The sequence below is a fragment of the Phocoena sinus genome, chromosome 18, assembly GCF_008692025.1.
Source record: "Phocoena sinus isolate mPhoSin1 chromosome 18, mPhoSin1.pri, whole genome shotgun sequence".
Classification (NCBI taxonomy): Eukaryota; Metazoa; Chordata; class Mammalia; order Artiodactyla; family Phocoenidae; genus Phocoena; species Phocoena sinus.
The window spans coordinates 36227029-36249042 of NC_045780.1; the positions used below are offsets into that span (position 1 = coordinate 36227029).

Consider the following 22014-nt stretch of genomic DNA (forward strand, 5'->3'; position numbering starts at 1 on the left):
TGATTATATGGATGTATAGAAATGCTGAAGAAAGTACTACATAAATGTTTGACTGTAAAGGACTATGTGTTTCGAGGGATTAACTTGAAAATGGTGTGACAGTTGGGGATCACAGGGAGAGGTGGTATGACTATATTGTTTATGGTTCAAAAATCTTGAACAAAATGCCAAACTTGATCATGAAGCTTGTGTACGGGAAGGACTGATGTGTTACAGGGACTGGGTCATGGAATTATGAGGCCCTTTTGGAGGTGTGCCTTGGCAACAGGACAAATTTCTTCTAGGGCCTCAGGTCTGAGAAGTGAGGCAAAGGTTTATTAGGATTCACCTGGATCTTAATTGGTGGGACTGAATAAATGTGTCTTATGTCATTTGAAAAGGTGAACCATAAGTTAGGAGGAACTGAATCTAGGAAATCCTTGTGATTAGGAATTGACAAGACAGCAGCAAGGATGAGGATCTCAATATTAGGACTAGATTTAGAAGTAGACCTGGAGGGGCCAAGGACTTGTAAGTGTATTTCCCCTTTTGGGGAAAAGGAAATAGTAGCTTGTAATATTTGCAGGAGGTCTCAGCCCAAAAAGTACAGAAAGAAAAAGAAGGAACTGGTGAGTTCCCTGAAAAGACCCTATCTCAGAAAGCAAAGAAGCTTTTCTTACCTTCATATCTGTGTTGGAAACTCCCACCATTTGTATGTTTTCTATACTCTGAGGAAGGGGGGGTCTTGAAGCTGGTGGGGTTCAAGACAGACAAAGTTACTCCTGTGTCTACAAGAGCAGTAATAGCATTGAGTCCTATAAAAAAAGTCCTATTCTTCCCATGGTGTTAGTGGGAGTATTGGTAAGAGCCCAATACTTTCCTCAGAGCATCCCTATTCATGAGTATGTATGAAAGGGAGACACTTTTCAGTGTTTCAGTGTCAGACACTTTTCAGATATCCTAAAAAGGGTCAGAACAAGGGGCTTTGGGCTGATGATAAGGCCTTCTTTTTAACTTTGGTTAATTCCTCTTCCTGGCAGCTTATAATAGTGGCAGGGACTTGGATCCTGGAAGGGCCCCTTGAGAATTTCAGTCTTTCCATTTGCTGCAGCTGTAAATCAATATTAGTGGTCTTAAGTTTTTCTGTACATTTGATTGTTATAGATAGCTGATTACCCAAATTGACCAGATCAGGAGAGGCCATTGTTTTCCAATTTAATTGTGCCCATTTCGTCAGCAATCCAAATTTCTCATCTAATCCCCCAACAAAGATTGAATTAAAGAGGATTTGAGCATTGTTTTCCCTAGCAAGTAGCAGAGTTTTCCCAGAGTACTATCTCTAGGCATGAGTGATAAGCACGAACAGTTTCCTCAGGTGTTTGTGTAGAGTCTGAATTTTTCCTCAGTCAATGGGATGAGAAAAGCCCAAGGAATTTCTTCATGAAGGGCTCAAGCTAACTAAGAAGCTTGTCTTACTGCACTGATATTCTTTCTGTGGATATCATCTAAAGGGTGAAACCAGGCAGCAATAGTTTGCCAGTGTCTGGCTTGGTTTTCTCTGATTAAAATGCTCAGTAGGTGATACAAGCCAGAGAATCCTGGATCATAGGTTTGTATCACAAGGTTAAGTCCTTCTGAAAAGCAGAAGGGGTCCTCAGTGGCCTTGGGAAATTCCTTAACTATGGCCCATAATTCTGCAGGAGATCAAGGCCTATATTCTACCAGATAGCCGGTACCATCAGGGTTCTAAGTAGTGAAAAAGTGAAAGGTTTTTCTGGAAAGTATAAGGTAGGGAGATTTTGGAGGAGGAAGAGGAGAATAAGAAAGATAAAATGGCATTGGGAATTCCCTGGCGGTCCAGTGGCTAAGACTCTGTGCTTCCACTGCAGGGGGCACGGGTTTGATCCCTGGTTGGTGAACTAAGTTCACGCATGCCGATTGGCACGGTCAAAAGAAAAAGGATAAAAGAAACATAAAATGGTAGCTTAGCAAGTTCTGGGTAAGTAGGGGCCCAAGGAGAAGGAAGGGAGGAAGTGGCCTCTTGACCCATTCCCAGGGTATCTAGATGAGAGCATAGATCGTTATTTGTAGTAATAAGCTTAGAAACAGTATCCTGAAGTGAAGCAGTTTTATGTATTTAATTTATTTTTTTTCTCATCTTTATTGGTGTATAATTGCTTTACAATGTTATGTTACTTTCTGCTGTACAACAAAGTGAATCAGCTATATGTATACATATATCCCCATATCTCCTCCCTCTTGAGCCTCCCTCCCACTCTCCCTATCCCACCCCTCTAGGTGGTCACAAAGCACAGAGCTGATCTCCCTGTGCAATGCAGCAGCTTCACACTAGCTATCCATTTGACATTTGGTACTGTATATATGTCAGTGCTACTCTCTCACATCGTCCAAGCTTCCCCTTCCCACCCTGTGCCCTCAAGTCCGTTCTCTACATCTGTGTCTTTATTCTTGCCTGGCCACTAGGTTCATCAGTACCATTTTTTTTAGATTCCATATATATGCGCTAGCATATGGTATATGTTTTTCTCTTTCTGACTTACTTCACAATGTATGACAGACTCTAGGTCCAACCACCTCACTATAAATAACTCAATTGTGTTACTTTTTATGGCTGAGTAATATTCCAATGTATATATGTGCCACTTCTTTATTCATTCATCAGTCAATGGACATTTAGGTTGCTTCCATGTCCTGGCTATTGTAAATAGTGCTGCAATGAACATTGTGGTACATGTATCTTTTTGAATTATGGTTTTCTCAGGGTATATGCCCAGTAGTGGGATTGCTCAGTCATATAGTAGCTCTATTTTTAGTTTTTTAAGGAACCTCCATACTGTTCTCTATAGTGGCATTCCCACCAACAGTGCAGGAGTGTTCCCTTTTCTCCAAACACTCTCCAGCATTTACTGTTTCTAGATTTTTTCATGATGGCCATTTTAACTGGTGTGAGCTGATACCTCATTGTGGTTTTGATTTGCATATCTCTAATGATTAATGATGTTGAGCATTTTTTCATGGGTTTGTTGGCAATCTGTATGTCTTCTTTGGTGAAATGTCTGTTTAGGTCTTCCACCCATTTTTATATTCAGTTGTTTGCTTTTTTGATATTGAGCTGCATGATCTGGTTGTATATTTTGGAGATTAATCTTTTGTCAGTTGCTTCATTTGCAAATATTTTCTCCCATTGTCTTTTCATCTTATGTTTTCCTTTGCTGTGCAAAAGCTTTTGTTTCATTTGATTATTTTTATTTCCATTACTCTAGGAAGTAGGTCAAAAAAGATCTTGCTGTGATTTATGTTAAAGAGTGTTCTGCCTATATTTTCCTGTGAGAGATTTACAGTGTCTGTCCTTATATTTACATCTTCAATGCATTTTGAGCATTTTGAGCTTACTTTTGTGTGTGGTGTTAGGAAGTGTTCTAATTTCATTCTTTTACATGTAGTTGTCCAGTTTTCCCAGCACCACTTATTGAAGAGGCTGTCTTTTCTCCACTGTATATTCTTGCCTCCTTTGTCAAAGATAAGGTACCCATATGTGCATCAGTTTACCTCTGGACTTTCTACGCTGTTCCACTGATCTGTATTTCTGTTTTTGTGCCAGTACCATACTACCTTGATTACTGTAGCTTTGTAGTATAGTCTGAAGTCAGGGAGCCTGATTCCTGAGCTCCAATTTTCTTTCTCAAGATTGTTTTGGCTACTTGGGGTCTTTTGTGTTTCCATACAAATTGTGAAATTTTTTGTTCTAGTTCTGTGAAAAATGCCATTGGTAGTTTGATAGGGATTGCAATGAATCTGTAGATTGCTTTGGGTAGTATAGTTATTTTCACAATGTTGATTCTTCCAATCCAAGAACATGGCACATCTCTCCATCTATTTCTATCGTCTTCAGTGTCTCATAGTTTTCTGCATACAGGTATTTTGCCTCCTTAAGTATGTTTATTCTTATGTATTTTATTCTTTTTGTTGCAATGGTACATGGGAATGTTTCCCTAATTTGTCTTTCAGATTTTTCATCATTAGTGTATAGGAATGCAAGAGATTTCTGTGCATTGATTTTGTAACTTGCTACTTTACCAAATTCATTGATTAGCCCTAATAGTATTCTGATGACATCTTCAGTACAGTATCATGTCATCTGCAAACAGTAACAGTTTAACTTCTTTTCCAAGTTGTATTCCTGTTATTTCTTTTTCTTCCCTGAGTGCCACTGCTAAAAATTCCAAAACTATGTTGAATAGTAGAGGTGAGAGTGGGCACCCTTGTCTTCCTGATCATAGAGGAAATGCTTTCAGTTTTTCACCATTGAGAATGATGTTGGCTATGTTTTGTTATATATGGCTTCTATTATGTTGAAATAACTTCCCTCTATGCCCACTTTCTGGAGAGTTTTTATCATAAATGCGTGTTGAATTTTGTCAAAACTTTTTTCTGCATCTATTGAAATGATCACATGATTTTTATCCTTCAATTTGTTAATATGGTGTATCACATTGATTGATTTGCTCTATTGAAGAATCCTTGCATTACTGAGATAAACCCCACTTGATCATGGTGTATGATCCTTTTAATGTGCTCTTGGATTCTGTTTGCTTGTATTTTGTTGAGGATTTTTGCATCTATGTTCATCAGTGATATTGGCCTGTAATTTTCTTTTTTTGAGACATCCTTTTCTGGTTTTGGTATCAGTATGATGGTGGCCTCATAGAATGAGTTTGAGAATGTTCCTCCCTCTGCTATATTTTGGAAGAGTTTGAGAGCGATAGGTGTTAGCTCTTCTGTAAGTGTTTGATAGAATTCACCTGTGATGCTATCTGACCCTGGGCTTTTGTTGGTTGAAGGATTTTTAATCACAGTTTCAATTTCAGTGTTTGTGGTTGGTCTGTTCATATTTTCTATTGTGTCCTGGTTCAGTCTTGGAAGGTTGTACTTTTCTAAGAATTTGTCCATTTCCTCCAGGTTGTCCATTTTATTGGCATATAGTTGCTTGTAGTAGTCTCTCACGATCCTTTGTATTTCTGCAGTGTCCGTTGTTACTTCTCCTTTTTCATGTCTAATTCTGTAGATTTGAGTATTCTTCCTTATTTTCTTGATGAATCTTGAAAATGGTTTTTCAATTTTGTTTATCTTCTAAAGAACGAGCTTTCAATTTTATTGATCTTTGCTATTGTTTTCTTCATTTGTTTTTCATTTATTTCTGATCTGATCTTTATGATTTCTTTCTTTCTGCTAATTTTTTTTTAATTCTTCTTTCTTTAATTGCTTTAAGTGTAAAGTTAGGCTGTTTATTTGAGATTTTTCTTGTTTTTTGAGGTAGTGTTGTATTGCTATAAACTTCCCTCTTAGAACTGCTTTTGCTGCAGCCCATAGATTTTGGGTCACTGTGTTTTCATTGTCACTTATTTCTAGGTAGTTTTTGATTTCCTCAGGGGTCTCTTGGTTGTTTAGTAGCACCTTGTTTAGCCTCCATGTGTTTGTATTTTTGACAGTTTTTTTTTCCTGTAATTGATATGTAGTTTCATAGCATTGTGGTCAGAAAAAATTCTTGATACCATTTCAGTTTTCTTGAACTTACCAAAACTTGATTTGTGATCCAAGATGTGATTTATTTTGGAGAATGTTCCATGGGCACTAGAGAGGAAAGTGTATTCTGTTGTTTTTGCATGGAATGTCCTGCAAATATCAATTAAGTTCATCTGTTCTAATGTTTAATTTAAGGCTTTTGTTTCTTTATATATTTTCAGTTTGGAGACCTGTCCTTTGGTGTAAATGGGGTGTTAAAATTCCCCACTATTTTTGTGTTACTGTCGATTTCCACTTTTATGGATGTTGGCATTTGCTTTATGTATTGAGGTGCTCCTATGTTGTGTGCCTAGTTATTTATAATTGTTATATATTCCTCTTGGATTGATCCCTTGCTTGTTATGTAGTGTCCTTCCTTGTCTTTTGCAATAGTCTTTATTTTAAAGTCTCTTTTGTCTTATATGAGTATTGCTACTCCAGCTTTCTTTTGGTTTCCATTTGCTTGGAATATCTTTTTCCATCCCCTCACTTTCAGTCTGTATGTGTTCCTAAGTCTGATGTGGGTCTCTTGAAAACAGCATATATCCGGGTCTTGTTTCTGTGTCAACCATTCTGTGTCTTTTGGTTGGAGCATTTACATTTAGGGTAATTATTGGCATGTATGTTGCTATTAACATTTTCTTAATTATTTTGGGTTTGTTTTTGTAGGTCTTTTACTTCTCTTGTGCTTCCTGCCTAGAGAAGTTCCCTTATCATTTGTTGTAAAGCTGATTTGGTGGTGTTGAATTCTCTTAACTTTTGCTTGTGTGTAAAGCTTTTGATTTCTCCATTAAATCTGAATAAGATTCTTGCTGGGTACAGTAATCTTCGGTGTAGATTTTTCCCTTTCATCACTTTAAATTTTTCCTGCCATTCTCTTCTGGCCTGCAGTGTTTCAGCTGAAATATCAGCTCTTAACCTTATAGGGATACACTTGTATGTTATTTGTTGCTTTTCCCTTGCTGTTTTTAATATTTTTTCTTTGTGTCTAATTTTTGTTAGTTTGATTAATATGTGTCTCTGTGTGTTTCTCCTTGGGATGCCTATAATTTGATTGTTGGTGCACTTATGTTGTCCCAGAGGTCTCTGAGACTGTCCTCCCTTCTTTTCATTCTTTTTTCTTTATTCTGCTATGCAGCAGTTATTTCCACCATTCTATTGTCCAGCTCACTTATCCGTTCTTCTGTCTCAGTTATTCTGCTATTGATTCCTTCTAGACTAGTTTTAATTTCAGTTATTATGTTGTTCATTACTGTTTTTCTGTTCTTCTAGTCCCTCATTAAACATTTCTTGTACTTTCTCTATTCTATTTTCAAGATGTTGGATCACCTTTACTATCATTACTCTGAAATCTTTCAAGCAGTTTGCCTATTTCCTCTTCATTTATTTGGTCTTGTGCATTTGTTTCTTACTCTTTTGCCTGAAAGATATTTCTCTGTCTTCTCATTTTGACTTATTTACAGTATTTTAGCTCTTTTTTTCCCTAGGCTGCAGAGTCATAGTTCCTCTTGCTTTTGTTCTCTGCCCCTGGTGGTGTGGTTTATCCAATGTCTTGTGTAGGCTTCCTGATTGGAGGAACTGGTTTCTGCATTCTGATGGGTGGAGCTGAGTCATTTCCTTCTGATGAGCAGGGCCATGTCATGTTGTGTGTTTTGGGGTGTCTGTGACCTTAGTATGACTTTATGTCGTCTGTGTCTTCATGGGTGGGTTTGTGTTCCTGTCTTGTTTGTTGTTTTGTGTGAGGCATCCAGCACTGGGAGTTGCAGGCAGTTGGGTGGAACCAGGTCTTAGATTCAGGTAGAGACCTCTGTGAGAGTTCTTGGTGATTAATCTTCCCTGTGGCCAGGAATTCTCTAGTGGTCCAGCGTCCTGGACTCTGTGCTCCCACTCCAGAGCCTCAGGTCCAACTTCTTGTCAAGGAACTAAGGCCCTGTAAGTTTCTCGTCCTGGCAATAAAGGAAATTAAAAAAAAAAAAAAAAAAAAAACTAACAAAACCCCAGACAAATGTTAAAAATAAAATCAAACAAACAAAAACAGAAACAGGGAAACACACACACACACAAGAAACAAAAACAAAAGCAAATGAAACAAAAAGCAAGAGAACAACAGACAAACAAAAGAACCCAAGAACGAAATCAAAGAATTAAAAAGAAAACTAACAAAAACACAAAACCCATAGAAACAAACTAAAGCAGAGTGCCAGCTGAAGAATGAAGCAAAGAAACAAAACAGATTGACAAAAATGATAGAAAAAAGAAAAGGAGAAAGGGGAAAAAAGACAGAACAACATAAAAGGAAAGTAGAAATATAAATGAATAAATATATATATATATATACACTAAAGAAGGAAAAAAAAGACAAAACTCCAGAGAAATGGTAAAGACAATATCAAACAAACAGGGACTTCCCTGGTGATGCAGTGGTTAAGTATCTTCCTGCCAATTCAGGGGACACATGTTTGAGCCCTGGTCTGGGAAGATCCCACATGTCTCAGAGCAATTAAGCCCATGCACCACAGCTACTGAGCCTTTGCTCTAGATCCCGTGAGCCACAACTACTGAGCCCTCATGCCACAACAACTGAAGCCTGCATGCCTAGAGCATGCGCTCTGCAACAAGAGAAACCACCCTAATGAGAAGCACACCACAAAGAAGAGTAGCCCCCACTCGCCACAACTAGAGAGCTTGCATGCTGCAATGAAGACCCAATGCAATGAAAAATAAATAAATAAAATTGATTTGAAAAGAAAAATCAATCAAACAAAAAAAGAAACAAGGAAACATGCACATACAAAAGAAACAAAAACAGAACCAAATAAAACAAAAAGCAAGAGAACAACCAGACAAACAGAAGAACCCAAAAGTGAAATCAGACAACTAGAATCAGAACTAAGAAAAACAGAAAACCTAAAAACAAACCAAAGCAGTGTGCCAACTGAAGAATAAAGCAAGGAAACAGAACAAACTGATAAAAATGACTAAATTAAATGGGAAAAGAAACAGAGCAACAGAAAAGTAAAGTAGAAATAGAAATATTAAAAAAATTTAAAATATATTAACGAAAAAGAAGAAGAAAAAAGATAAAGGAAAATAACACAGAACAACAGAAAAGCAAAGTAAAAATATAAATTAAAAAATAAATATATTATAAAACATGAAGATCCCAAAAGACTAAATAAAAGAAAAACTACTAAAACAACAAAAACAACAAACAAAAAATGCCAGAACCAAAAACAGAATGAGACAAAACATAATCAAATTAATAGTAATAATTATGTTTCCCTGGGTTCTCAGCTATAAGAGTTCTTGCACATGCCATGAGCCACAGCCCACCTCCACCTCGGCAAGAGGCCCTCTTCTGCCTCTGGGCTGGTCTCTGGACCTGCTGAGGGCCCTGTGGGCCCCACTCAGAGTCCAGTCATGCCCAATTCCTGCCTGAGCTTGTCCCCAAAGTCCACGGCTGCCAGACCTAGACCATTTTCATTTGTAGGAACATTCATTGTCTACTCAGATATTCCATAGATGCAGAGTCTACTTAACTGATCATGGGGATTTAATCCATAGCTTGTACAACTGATGTAAAGATTTTTGATCTTCTTCCTTAGTCACCCCATTCCTGGAGTTCAGCTTTGGTTTTATCCCCACCTCTGTGTGTGGTCTACCCATAGGAGTCTTGTCCTGAGGCTGACTTGGAGCTCTTGGGTCTGCCCCAGTGAAGACAGGGCACAGAGGTGGTATGACTGCTTGGATCGCTGGAGCCCCAGTGGTGCCAAATGCAGTGAAACAATTTTAGATTCACAGACCTTTTGGGTTTCATGAGTTCATTGGGAGATTTCAGTATTCCAATTGTAATAGGTTTCCCACTCTATTTGTTTAGTTTCAGACCTTTAGCCTCTAATTATGCACACACAGAAAATACCAAGTTTTGAATTTCAAAAGTTCCCTATTGTAGCCAGTTCAATTTTGTGTCATCTCTGTTATACCATTGCCATTTACCTAGGTAAGCACAAGAGGCAGCCCCATACTTTTTGTACCTGTACCCAGCAGGAGTCCCAGATAGGAGATAATCCTCCCTCATAACAGCCTTAGACTGTAAACGTCCCATTATAGTGCACTCACCAAAAGAGAGCAATCCCTCATGTGATCAATCAAATAAAAGACACCAAGAATAATGATCTAAATCTCAACCAAGGAAGGAGGTTCTGGACCAAGGGGACTTATGACCCAGGTCCAGAGCAACAAAGGATGTGACAGAGCACAAAAGACTCACACAGGTACCTTGCTCAGATCTACATCAGCTTCAGAGATGGGGGGAAGAGCATTTTGCATCCCACTTCTGACACCAAAAATGTCAGCTGAAAGGACCACAAACTATAAAAAGGCAAAGAGGTAGTTTATATGGGGGTCTTAGAATTGCAATTCAAGGATCAAAGTTTCTGGAGAAAATCAGAATGGTGTCCCATCAGAAGAAAATGGGTAAGGGTTTTTAATAAGAAAAAGTGGGAAGTTAATGCAGGCTTACACAAGTTGTTCACCAAGAATTTGGATTGGAGGGAAAATCTTTCTTTACATATGATTGATTTATGGAATGCAGTTCATTTGTTACTAGGGAAAGTTATGTTTTGTTAGGCTAGACAAAGTCTAGTTCTCAGCAATTACTTATCAGCTTTAATTTACAGGGTTCAGCAGAAGCCCCACATGAGCAGCAAATGTGCAGGTTCTCAGGTCACATCTCAGTCATCCTGACATAGTTCTTTTCACAAGGTCAAGAAAAATTTTTCTTTGTTTTACTGCTTTACATATCTTAGGTTGGGGAAATCTTTAGTATCTTTAAATTCTGATGGGAAGAAGTCATATTGGACTTTTAAAACTGTCTTTATTAAAACTAGAAGCTTTATATTGTTGGGTCACAATAAGGATAAAAGTTACAATGTCAGGGCTTCTCTGGTGGTGCAGTGGTTGAGAGTCCACCTGCCGATGCAGGGGACAAGGGTTCGTGCCCCGGTCCGGGAAGATCCCACATGCCATGGAGCAGCTGGGCCTGTGAGTCATGACTGCTGAGCCTGCATGTCTGGAGCCTGTGCTCCACAACAGGAGAGGCCACAATGGTGAGAGGCCCACATACCGCAAAAAAAAAAAAAGTTACAATGTCAGACCGAAACATCTGAGAGACTCTCAGATTGGAAAGAGACTATAAAGTTTATTTAAGCTGAAGAAATAAAAGTTAGACAATAACAAAAATAATCCAATGTCAGGTTCTTTCTTAATACTTATAGGAAACATTGTAAAGATATGATCTCTATTTCCTAAAATTTTAAACATTTGTTAAAATAATAAGCCTAGATATATGATGGGTCTTAATTACACAATGAACTTTAACTTTAAAATCATACACATCCTGAAACGCCTTTTTAGATCCTGAACAAAAGTTCAAGAGCAACAAACCCTACTCAGTTCTGAGATCAGGAAATGATTTATAAGGAAACATGTAAGCACTGTGACAGTGACTTTATAAGGAGAAAATAGAGACAAACCAACATAACTATTACTCTGGCAGATTAACTAACTTTCAAGAGAAGTGAATTGCTTTCATATATAATATGGAGAAACAAAACATGAGAAATTTCAGGAACAAAATCTAGGCATGAGCATGAACTCTAAAAAGAATTATTTTTGAGGCTAGTTTCCAGCTCTCTGTTCTTTTAAGACTTATTCTCAAATTATTTTCAAATTCTTCAGAAAAAGACCATGTCTATGTCATAATCAGGATTTGTTAATGTACCTAGATTATGTAAAAGAAGGCTATCTTGACAGCAATTAGCTTTTTGACTTTGAATAAATCCTGTCAAATTCTATGCCCTGTTTCATCTGATGTCTATGGTCTCACCAAGCTCTAAAACTGAAAGTGAAAGATATTCTATTTTTCACTATTTGCTCTAATACTGCACCCATCATAACTTGAGTGACTTGAAAATAAAGTATACTAAATTTTTTCCCAATAAAATTTCCCAAGCTACAAAATTCTTAATAAGGTATTTGGTTACTAATATTTTGCCTATGATTTTTATAAATATATTTAGGAGAGAAAATGGCCATTAATTTTCCTTCCTTGTAACATCCATTTTAGGTTTTGTATCAATGTTATATTTGCCTCATTAAAAGAATTGGGAGAATGATCACTTTTTCTGTTCTCTGGTGGAAGTCTTTTTATTTTCTTTTTAGTTTTTCATTGACTTTACTGTGGTGTGTAGTTTTTTTTGTTTTATCATGGGGTGTATAGTGAATCTTGAATCTGTGTCTTGATGTCTTTAACACATTTTCAAAAACTCTTGGCCATTATTTCTTCAGATGACCTTTGCCCCATCATGTCTCTCCCCTGCTTTTTAGACTACAATTGCATGAATCTTATAATTTCTTACCATGTTTCATTTGTTTTCCAAACTATTGTTTTTTATCTTTTTATCTCAATATTTTAGTTTAAATGTTTTCTACTTATTTTTCAAATCACTATGTTCTTCATTTGCATTCAATCTACCAGCTCAGTGCATTTACCAAAATCATTAATTCAATTTCCTTATTTATTTCCATTTTATCTTTATAGAGCCTAATATTCTGTGAAATCCTCCAGCTTGTCACATATATTAAAACATATTAATGACAATTATTTTTACATCTACTGAATAACCAAATGTGGATCCATCCATTTAAAGATATCTGAAGCACCTGGGAGCATGTTTCTAATATCTGCTTTTCTCCCTACGTCTTCTTTCTTTATAGGCATGCTATTTTTTTCTTTAATGTCAAGTATTTATATATATATATATATGAATGAAATAATAGAGTCTGGATGAGGTTAACTCTTTCTAAAGAGGGTTTATTTTGACTGCTGGCATTTACATTAGATCACTTTAATGCAATTAGAGATCTCATTGATTTAAATCTAGGTTTCACCCTTTGTATTATCTTGTCTATTTCCACTTTCCCTGATCTCTAGGATATAGTTCTTCAGGGAGTTCAGTTGAAAGCCCATTTTTATACCACAGTCCCCTGTCTTTGCTGGTCCTTAAATTCAAATTTTTATCTTTCAAACTCTGTTTAACTTCTCAACCTCACCTAAACTATTTTCTGCTTGTCTAACACGTTTAGGAATAAGCAGATACCACTAGGGGAAAAGTGGCACAAAATAGCGGCCTTACTTGAACTTTCCTTCTTTATGTCCCCTCATTTGCCCTCAAGTTCTGACTATATTTGAGGCCTATAATTCCAATATCCATTCCTCCCCCAAGCCCCATGGTACCACCAGAAGTTCATCTTAGTTGCCACATTATTAGCTTCTGAGCTTCTCAGACTATGCTGCTTACAGTTGGTAGAAACCTTGAGGAGGAAAGAAAAAGCTGTGTAGAATTTTGAGCTGACTTCCATGAGTTTAGCTTATTTCTGGGATCTTGTTCTTTCAGGTCCTTAGTAGCTATAAGTATATTCCAATAGTTATTTTGATATTATATGTAATTTTTTCTGGTGTCCTTGGTGAGGGGTTTAGTCAGCAGTATGTTATTGCATTGTAATTGGAAGCAAAATTCTCCATGTTACTACTTATCTTGAAATAAGTCATTTACTTAATTATTACTGTTATGTACTTAATACATTTTCATTTGTAAGTTGTTTTAAGGATTTATTATCAGAGCACTTGATTGGGTCTGCTGAGCCTATCATGCATCTAAGTATATTGAGAGTCTTCTCCTTGATATGAAATATGGTATCTTAAAGTCTTCATTGTGAAACAGTCTATGATATTAATATATGTAGTAGCCAAACTTAAGTATCATGGACATTGTGAAATCCTAAAGTTTTTTACATATATATACATATGTATATATATATATATATATATATATATATATAGATTAAGTATATATTAATACTGAGCTAATACATTCTGTATGTTTTTGTTTAATCAGTTGGATACAGAATATGAAACAACTTACTTTAAAATTTTTGTCAATCTTTTTTACAAACCATGTTTTATAATTCCTCACAATGAAAATTGCCTACTTCTGTAAGGCAACATTTACTACAACCTCACGAGAATAGTAATTTAGAATAGTATAATTAGATGGTCTACCTCAATGTCAAATTGATTAAATTAACATTTTATTAGTAATAAATTTTAGAATAGGCATGTTTGTAATTTACCATTTCTGTGATTTTTTTCAAGTTTACTAAATTACTGTCTTAATAAATACAAATAACCTAACTTTTAAATCTCTTTAGGATGAGAAAAAAATTACAATTCATTTACTGCTTCTTAGAACAAATCATTTAACACTGAATTCATTTTTCTGATATATTAATAATGATGAACATAAGGAGAGATGCATTGATTTTTCCTATAAAATTCTAAAATTCTGTATGTAGTTCTGGACAGTTGGTGGCACTTTCTAAACCTCTTCTTTTTGTGTATGGTTTTCAGGCTCTCAGCAACTAGCCATTCTCTGACACCTCAAAGTGATGTGGACTCCAGTGGCTCTGAAGAATTCTATCAGGCTGTGCATCATGCTGAGCAAACCTTCAAAAAAATGGAAAGTTACTTGAAACAACAGCAACTCTGTGATGTTATCCTGATTGTTGGGAACCGAAAGATACCTGCACATAGGTATAGTAATCTGTCTTTTTTGGAAATATGCATTCATATGTTTAGAATGATTGCCTGTTATGTAGATTGCAAAATATTCTGCAACTAGAAAATTAAGAATCCACATTTCTAAGAAAGCTTGGGTATTTTTCTTTTATTCTGTTTATTTCCTTTTGTGGAGAGTTATAATGCCATTTTAAGTCAACTTTTTAAGAAGTAAAGCAAATACAAATAATTCAAAAATAAAACTTCTAATAAGGGTTGAAAAATACTTCATTTTATTGATTCACAATCATACTAATTGGAAATCAATTTTAACTTAGGAGGATGTACCTAAAGTCTGAAATGAGATATGCTTTTCTGTCAAAATTGAAAGGAAGGCAGGTAATCTTGGGTATACATTATTTATTTCAAATAGGAAAGTCAGCCCATTTCATAGTGACATCTTTATTTTACATTGATTAAAAATTCTTTAATTTGTGACATACTAATATTATTCATAAGGCCCAATATATTTAAAGGTTAATACACTTTCAAACATCCCTTATGTATTTATGATTGATAATTCTAAGATACATGAACTAGACATCTGATTATTTTGTATCATATTGATATGATATCAGTTTACTTCTGAAACTTCATTAAGCTTGATGTTGATTTTTTATTCAGCTTTTCTATTTAATTTTTGAAATTTTAGGTAAAAAAATTTTAATTTAATTTTTTGATACTTATTATTTTAAATAGTTGAACATATGGGCAAATTACTTTAGACTACCTTGTTGTATGCCATTTAATTAATTGTATAACAAATGTTTTCAATGTACCCATTTCCCCTATATTTTTTTTTTTTTTTTTTTTTTTTTTATGCGTTACGCGGGCCTCTCACTGTTGTGGCCTCTCCCGTTGCGGAGGACAGGCTCCGGACGCGCAGGCCCAGCGGCCATGGCTCGCGGGCCCAGCCGCTCCGCGGCACGTGGGATCTTCCCAGACCGGGGCACGAACCCGCGTCCCCTGCATCGGCAGGCGGACTCTCAACCACTGCGCCACCAGGGAAGCCCTCCCCTATATTTTTTAAATTAAATTATATCATCTAGATAATATATATGGACCTAAATGTGGATTCTAGAAAATAAGGATTCCAGAAAAATAAGGCTATATTTTTATTATGATAGCAATTTAAAATGTGGACATTAACTTTGAAGCAATACACTAGAAATGCATAGGAAAGAACATTTGACATTAACTAACTCATGTAGGTCATATGGGGTTCAATCTGTCAGCTAACTATGGCAAAAATTCTAATGATATAGTATTTGCTCTTATTTTTCAAGCACTTCTGTGAAATTGCATTATCATTAGCAAGAGAGCAGTTACATTGTCATTATTACGGAGACAGTCAATATTGTAATATATATGGCAAATATGCAAATTATTCTGAGCTATCATCAAAATAGCATCTAGATAAAAATTCTATAGTAAGAGATATTTTAATTTGAGAATGTAGCTAAGTTTATTTCATTTAAATTGCACATTAGTTAAATAATTATATTTTATTTAACTTATATATAATTATATATTTGTTTAAGAAGATAGAGGGACTCAACTCAAAAGTATGTTAACACATCAAATGCTCATTAATTTTTTTTTTAAAGAACAAAACTTTATATAATTTGTATAATCTTATTTTATTGGCTTTATTGGTAATAACTTAGTATTTCTCATTTGAATTCCCCCATATTAATTATATTCTACATTGTTTATTACTCTTATCTAGATTGTTAATATTATTTTGTAAATAATGTATTTAATTATGTATTTATTTTGCAATGACCCATATGACTAAGACATAAATTTGTTTCTTGGTTTAGATTACTCTAATATACCTGAGCAATGTATTATTTATATACATATTATTCTAAACACTTAAATATTTTGTATATTTAGCAGATATTAAATTAAATATCATCAATTAAATATTAATCATGTTTTTCTTAATATAAGAAAAATTGTACTCTCCACTAAATTTATTTAAATAAGGATTCATATTTTCTTACCCCATGGTTTAAAACTTAAGTACTATCTTTTTAAACAAGTAATTACATACTTTTGTTTCTAAGTTAAACATATTTTAACAAATATGTGAGAAAATATTTATGGGACACCTGAAAAAAGCAAGCACTGTTTTCAATAATTGGAAGTATGTTGCACTTCCTTATTTACACTTTTGCAAAATGAAATAACTGTAATTAATGCAAAATTAGATCTTTGTTTTAAACAAATAATCATCTTAGTAATAGTAACGAATGGATTTTTAAGTCATGCTGTTACATTTTGATTAACACAGTTGAGTATCGTCCTTGGGCAAAATATATATGATGTTGCACTCATTAGCAGTGAAAAATATAGGACTGTTAAAATAAGTCCAAATAATGAAAAAAGAAATAATTTGCATTAAGATCTCCTGCTCTTCCAGTAAATACATTGCAAGCTAATGTCATAAACAGTCATTCATAAAGATCATGTATATTTATTTTCATATTAATTATCTTGTCATTTGAAACTCTCAAATCAATTCCTATTTAATTTAACAGATTATGACCATTAAAGGGCTCTCCATAAAGCCTTTAGTTTATGTGATGGCTATATTGTATATATATTTTTAACCTGATGTAGGTCACAACTATCAATTTATTTATGAAATGCCATTTCTGTATAAGTACCTTAAGTTATTATTAGGCATATTTTTAAGTAGGTTAATTCTGAAAGGCTAACAATACTTAAGATGACACATTAATACATTTTCACCATGAAAAATAATGAAACTTTTGATTTTATCTATGTTTCAGTTTCTCAGAGAAATTCGAAAATAAATATAGACTTCTCATAAATGGCCCAGAATAACTGATTAACAATAAGTGAACCAAAACACTTGAATATAAAACCATGAATACTAAATACAGGAATTTTGATAGGTAGGCTGCCTGTAATAAAGGATGTCAGATGCTGAAAATTAGACTGGCAAGATCAATATTAATAATTTGGACAGTCAAATCTTCAATAGTAAAAAATTAAGGAGTTTTCATGGCTTACTCTCTCATAATGCACAGATATATAATGAAACATGGTTAAGCTATTGAAAGTTTTTTCTCCCTTTAGCCATTATTAAGAGTAAGTGCAGTGGATAGAAATAAAAGAGAAAATCTCAAATAGCTAACATCCTCTGAGTTGGAAATAATGTTACTTATAATTTTATGTGCATAGAAACAGTGTAGAAGCATATACAACCTACAGTCAATAAAGTTTTTTTTTTTTTCCTGGGAGCAGGGTTGCTGGGCAGGATAAAAGAGGTGTTGGAATTATTTTTAATGTATAAACATATAAAGTCTTTGAACTTCTTATTATGAACATTTCATGATCAAATAAATACTTAATGAAAATTAAAATGATATGTGATGGGGACAAAACAGATTGTCTCTTTAGACCAAAATACTGGGCATTTCAGGAGGCATCATATTCCGTTTTCATTTTTGTGCATGTTTGACAATGAATTTAATTATTTCAAAATACATTTATTATTTTAATGTTCTTTACTGAGCACAAGTATCAAGGAAATAGGTGAGTCTAAAAGTGGGAATTGATGTATTTAGAAACATATTTAATAGAGTAAAAAGAAATTACTTTAGAAGTAACTTAGATGTTAATACTCAGGAGTAGGCAAGTAGTAGTGTTTCTCTCTACTGGTGGAAAGTTTATTTATAGATATTCTTTGATGGGAGAGGAATAATTCATTTTTCTATTATATTAAATCCAACATCCACCTAAATCTCTCAATCAGCTTCATAGTTTATAACTGTACAAGTTTCAGGAAAAAAAAAAAAAAAACATGTCCCAGTGCCTGTTGGTTTCAGTAACTCCAGGCAACTCCCACAGCTCCAGGCATCACCCATGGCACCAGGCTCCAGAAGGGCTCCTATGGACACAGGATGCCAATCTGCCCCTCACCCCAGATTACAAGGGGGTTCCTTGAACCTAGGCTTCTGGCTGGGCCCAACCAAGCCAACTACTAGAGACCCAGCCTTTGATCCATTCTAGTGTCAGGCCAGGCCCCATATCTCCACTTTCTCATTTCACCCCAGTTCCACACCTGCCCCTGTGGATCCAAAGTCTTGGTTGGTTCCCATGGATCCAGACTCTTTGCTTTCTCAGCACCAGACTTGCCTTGTCAGAACAAACCCTCAGACTGGCCCTCAAGTTCCCAGTTTACAGGCTGACTCTGGTGGTCTCTGTTCCAGGCTTACCCTAGTGCCAAGCCAGCCACAAGAATAATCTAATACTGTAATGTGGTGGTGTGTTAATCACTTTAGTACAGAGGTTAGAGGACAAAAGTGTTAAAAATAACAATAACTATAGTAATTTGTTAATGGATACACAGTATAGCAATAGGTAAATTGTGACATCAAATCAAAATACTGGGAGGAGTGGAAGTAAAAGGTCAAAGTTTTTGTATGCAATTGAAATTGTTATCAGCATAAAATAGACTTATTTTTATAGGATGTTTTATGTAAGTCTCATGGTAACCACAAAAGGAAAAAAGAGGGAAATCAAAGCATAACACTATAGAAAATTATCTGCTCCCAAAGAAAGGTAGCAAAACTGGAAGAAAGGAACAAGGGACCTGCAAAACAGCCAGAAAACAATAAGATGACATCACAAGTCCTTACCTATCGATAACTACTCTAAATGTAATTAGAATAAATTCTTCAATCAAAAGACATAGCGATGGCTGAACAGCTTAAAAAATAAGACCCAACTATATTCTGCCTACAAGAGACTCACTTTGGCTTTAAGGACACACATCATATCAAAGTGGAGGGATGGAAAAAGTTATTCCAAGCGAATGGAAACAAAAAGAGAGCAGGGGTAACTATAGTTATCTGAGAAAAAGTAAACTTTAAGTTAAAAATGGTAACAAGAGACAAACATGGTCATTATATAATATAAAACAATCAATCCATCAATAGGATATAACAATCATAAAAATATTGCTGTAATCATTTCACTATATATGTGTATCAAATTCACATGTTATGTGTTAATAATACCTCAATAGGGCTTCCCTGGTGGCGCAGTGGTTGAGAGTCCGCCTGCCGATGCAGGGGACGCGGGTTCGTGCCCCGGTCCGGGAGGATCCCGCGTGCCGCGGAGCGGCTGGGCCCGTGAGCCATGGCCGCTGAGCCTGCGCGTCCGGAGCCTGTCCTCCGCGGCGGGAGAGGCCACAGCAGTGAGAGGCCCGCGTAACGCATAAAAAAAAAAAAAAAATAATAATAATACCTCAATAAAACTGGGCTGGGGAGGAGAAAAGAGAATCTGAAATATTTTGCTTTGCTTTTTTCCCCATCAATTTGACATCATTTTAATATCCTCTTTATACCCACTATGAATATTCAGCAGTCATGAAGCATCTTTCCTTGCATTAATTAAAATAAATGCTTATAAAGCATATTGTAGCATTGGTCTATGCTCTATTGGTGATGCAAGAGGATTATAATGCATGATAATTTTCCTCATGAAGCTTCCAATTATCTTGAGGAGGAAAAAAGAACCCATAGGACAATTATGGAAATTATTATACTTGTAAGTAACTATAACTGAAATTTATAGTTTCATTCCAAGTGCAAGAGATAATCAAACAAGGAAACAAATAATATATGACAGAGTATTTTGAAAATATTTTTAGAGAAATTGTGTTTGAGTTCAACCTAGTGAAAAAGAACAAGTATACTATTTTAGATAGTAAGAATTGTATGGGAAAGAGAGAAATAAAGAATTTTTGGCTGTGGAAATTATAAGGTACCAGCTTAGTGAAAGTAGAGCAATTTGTATTGAAAATACTAGGAAATTAAGCCATAAAAGTAGGACAAAATTGGTTATGATAGATAGTGGTTGAAATCCCGTAGAGAAGTTTGTATTTGAAATGATGTGTACAATTAAAAGTTCATGTAGGTTCTTGGAGAGAGGAGTAACATAATCAATTCAATAGTAATAATAAAAATAATAATAATAGTAATAATACTAGTTAACACTCACTATGTTGACTATGTGCCAAGCCATGTTTGAAGTGTTTTGTGTATATTGATCCATTTTGTCCTGAAAAGGAATAAAATTGTTTCCCCCACTTTTTTCTTATAGAATACAATATGGAGAAATTAAGGCATTCACCCAAATTATACATTTAATAAGTGGTGGAAATAAATTCAAACCCAGGCAGTCTGGCTACAGAAGTAATGCATTAACAACTATGATAGACTGCTTGTCATAATTTACAAAGACAGCTCTGAAAAATGGTACAGCTTTAAAATGTACAAAAGTTGGGCACAGCAAAAACTAGTTAATGATCTAAGAAGCTGTTATAGTTAACCCAGGCATGAAATGAGAACTATATAAACATAGAAAAAGAGATGAACTGAGAAATATTTTGAACAGTGACATAAATCAGGATCCCTGGACATAGAGCTGGAGACCAGAGTTCAGGTATGCAGGATTTATTTAAAGAGTGTTTTCTGAAGAAGAGCAGGATAGGGCAGAGGAAGGAGCAAATCAAAGATGTGGTCTCAGCAGCAGCCTTGTTTTATCTTGAACTCCTGAGATGCTCTGGAGCAAGACTTGTTTCAGAGTTAGTCATACCCTGAGGAAAAGGGACAGTATTTTATACCTTGGTTCTATTAGTCATCGTCATTGGGCCCACCCACAGGTTGAGAGTAGGGGGAGGTTGTGGAAGCTGGGGGATGAGATAAGAGGATCAGGAAGCACATGAAGTGAGCTCTTGTTGGAGCAAGTGCAATTCTACAGAGAAGGGGCAACAGGGAGCAGTTAGGTGCCAACATCACTGGTGGTGGGGCCATTGGTGTGCCTCATAAAAGGGGTCTGGCCACCAGAACCACAAAGTCCAATAGAAAAGGAAAGATGGATTTTTTGTCATATTTGATATAGGCAACAAAGCAGAAGACATAAGTGATGACAATATCTCCTGTGAAAATTCAATATGTTGGTGATGCATCAATTAGAATCGGGAAGTAAAAATAAAAGAGACCTCACAGGGAAGACTTTGAGTTTAGTTGAGGGTATACTGGTATGCTCCTGAGCTATCTGGTCAGCAGTTTCTATAAGCATTTGAGATAAGATGTTAGATTAAAACCACCATAAAATTATAATTAAGACCATGCTCAAAGATGATTCTGATAGTGAGTGTTAAGGCAAAAATTTAGAGGCTGAGAAAAAAACCTGGAGGCAATGAAAGGGTCAATAAGTAAGATTGTGAGAGTCAAAGAATCCGAGGAGAGCCTGGGTATAAGAAAGTCTGCACTGCCTTAACTAAAATGGGATTTAAAGAAGGTGTGGGGGGCTTCCCTGGTGGTGCAGTGGTTGACGGTCCGCCTGCCAATGCAGAGGACATGGGTTCGTGCTGGTCCGGGAGGATCCCACGTGCCACGGAGCAGCTGGGCCCATGAGCCATGGCAGCTGAGCCTGCGTGTCCGGAGCCTGTGCTCCACAACGGGAGAGGCACAGCAGTGAGAAGCCCACGCACCGCTAAAAAAAAAAAAAAAAAAAAAAGGTGTGGGAAGCCCACAGGGTCAAACTCCACAACAACCTGGAGTAGGACTTAGAAAAGTTTAATAACTTTGAAAGGAAATAACTTTGTAGTGACCTTAATAAGAGATTTTTCCAGAGAAGTTGCACGCATTCACTTATTTATGCAGTTTTCACTCCTGCTTCTCTTGCATTAATAGAAGTTATATATAGGTACCTATAAAGATATTACT

At 35.7% G+C, this 22014-nt stretch overlaps 1 protein-coding gene across 2 annotated transcripts in view; it reads left to right on the top strand.

Moving 5' to 3' along the window:
* Positions 1-22014, top strand: part of KLHL1 (kelch like family member 1) — a 392306-nt gene that overhangs the window by 138538 nt on the left and 231754 nt on the right. Inside the window, exon 2 of one of the 2 annotated variants that reach the window (XM_032611317.1) lies at positions 14033-14215. The exons of the other annotated variant lie outside the window; for it this stretch is intronic. Within the exon in view, the coding sequence (XP_032467208.1) occupies positions 14033-14215 (183 nt within the window). The remainder of the gene's footprint in view (positions 1-14032; positions 14216-22014) is intronic. 2 annotated transcript variants of the gene reach the window in all.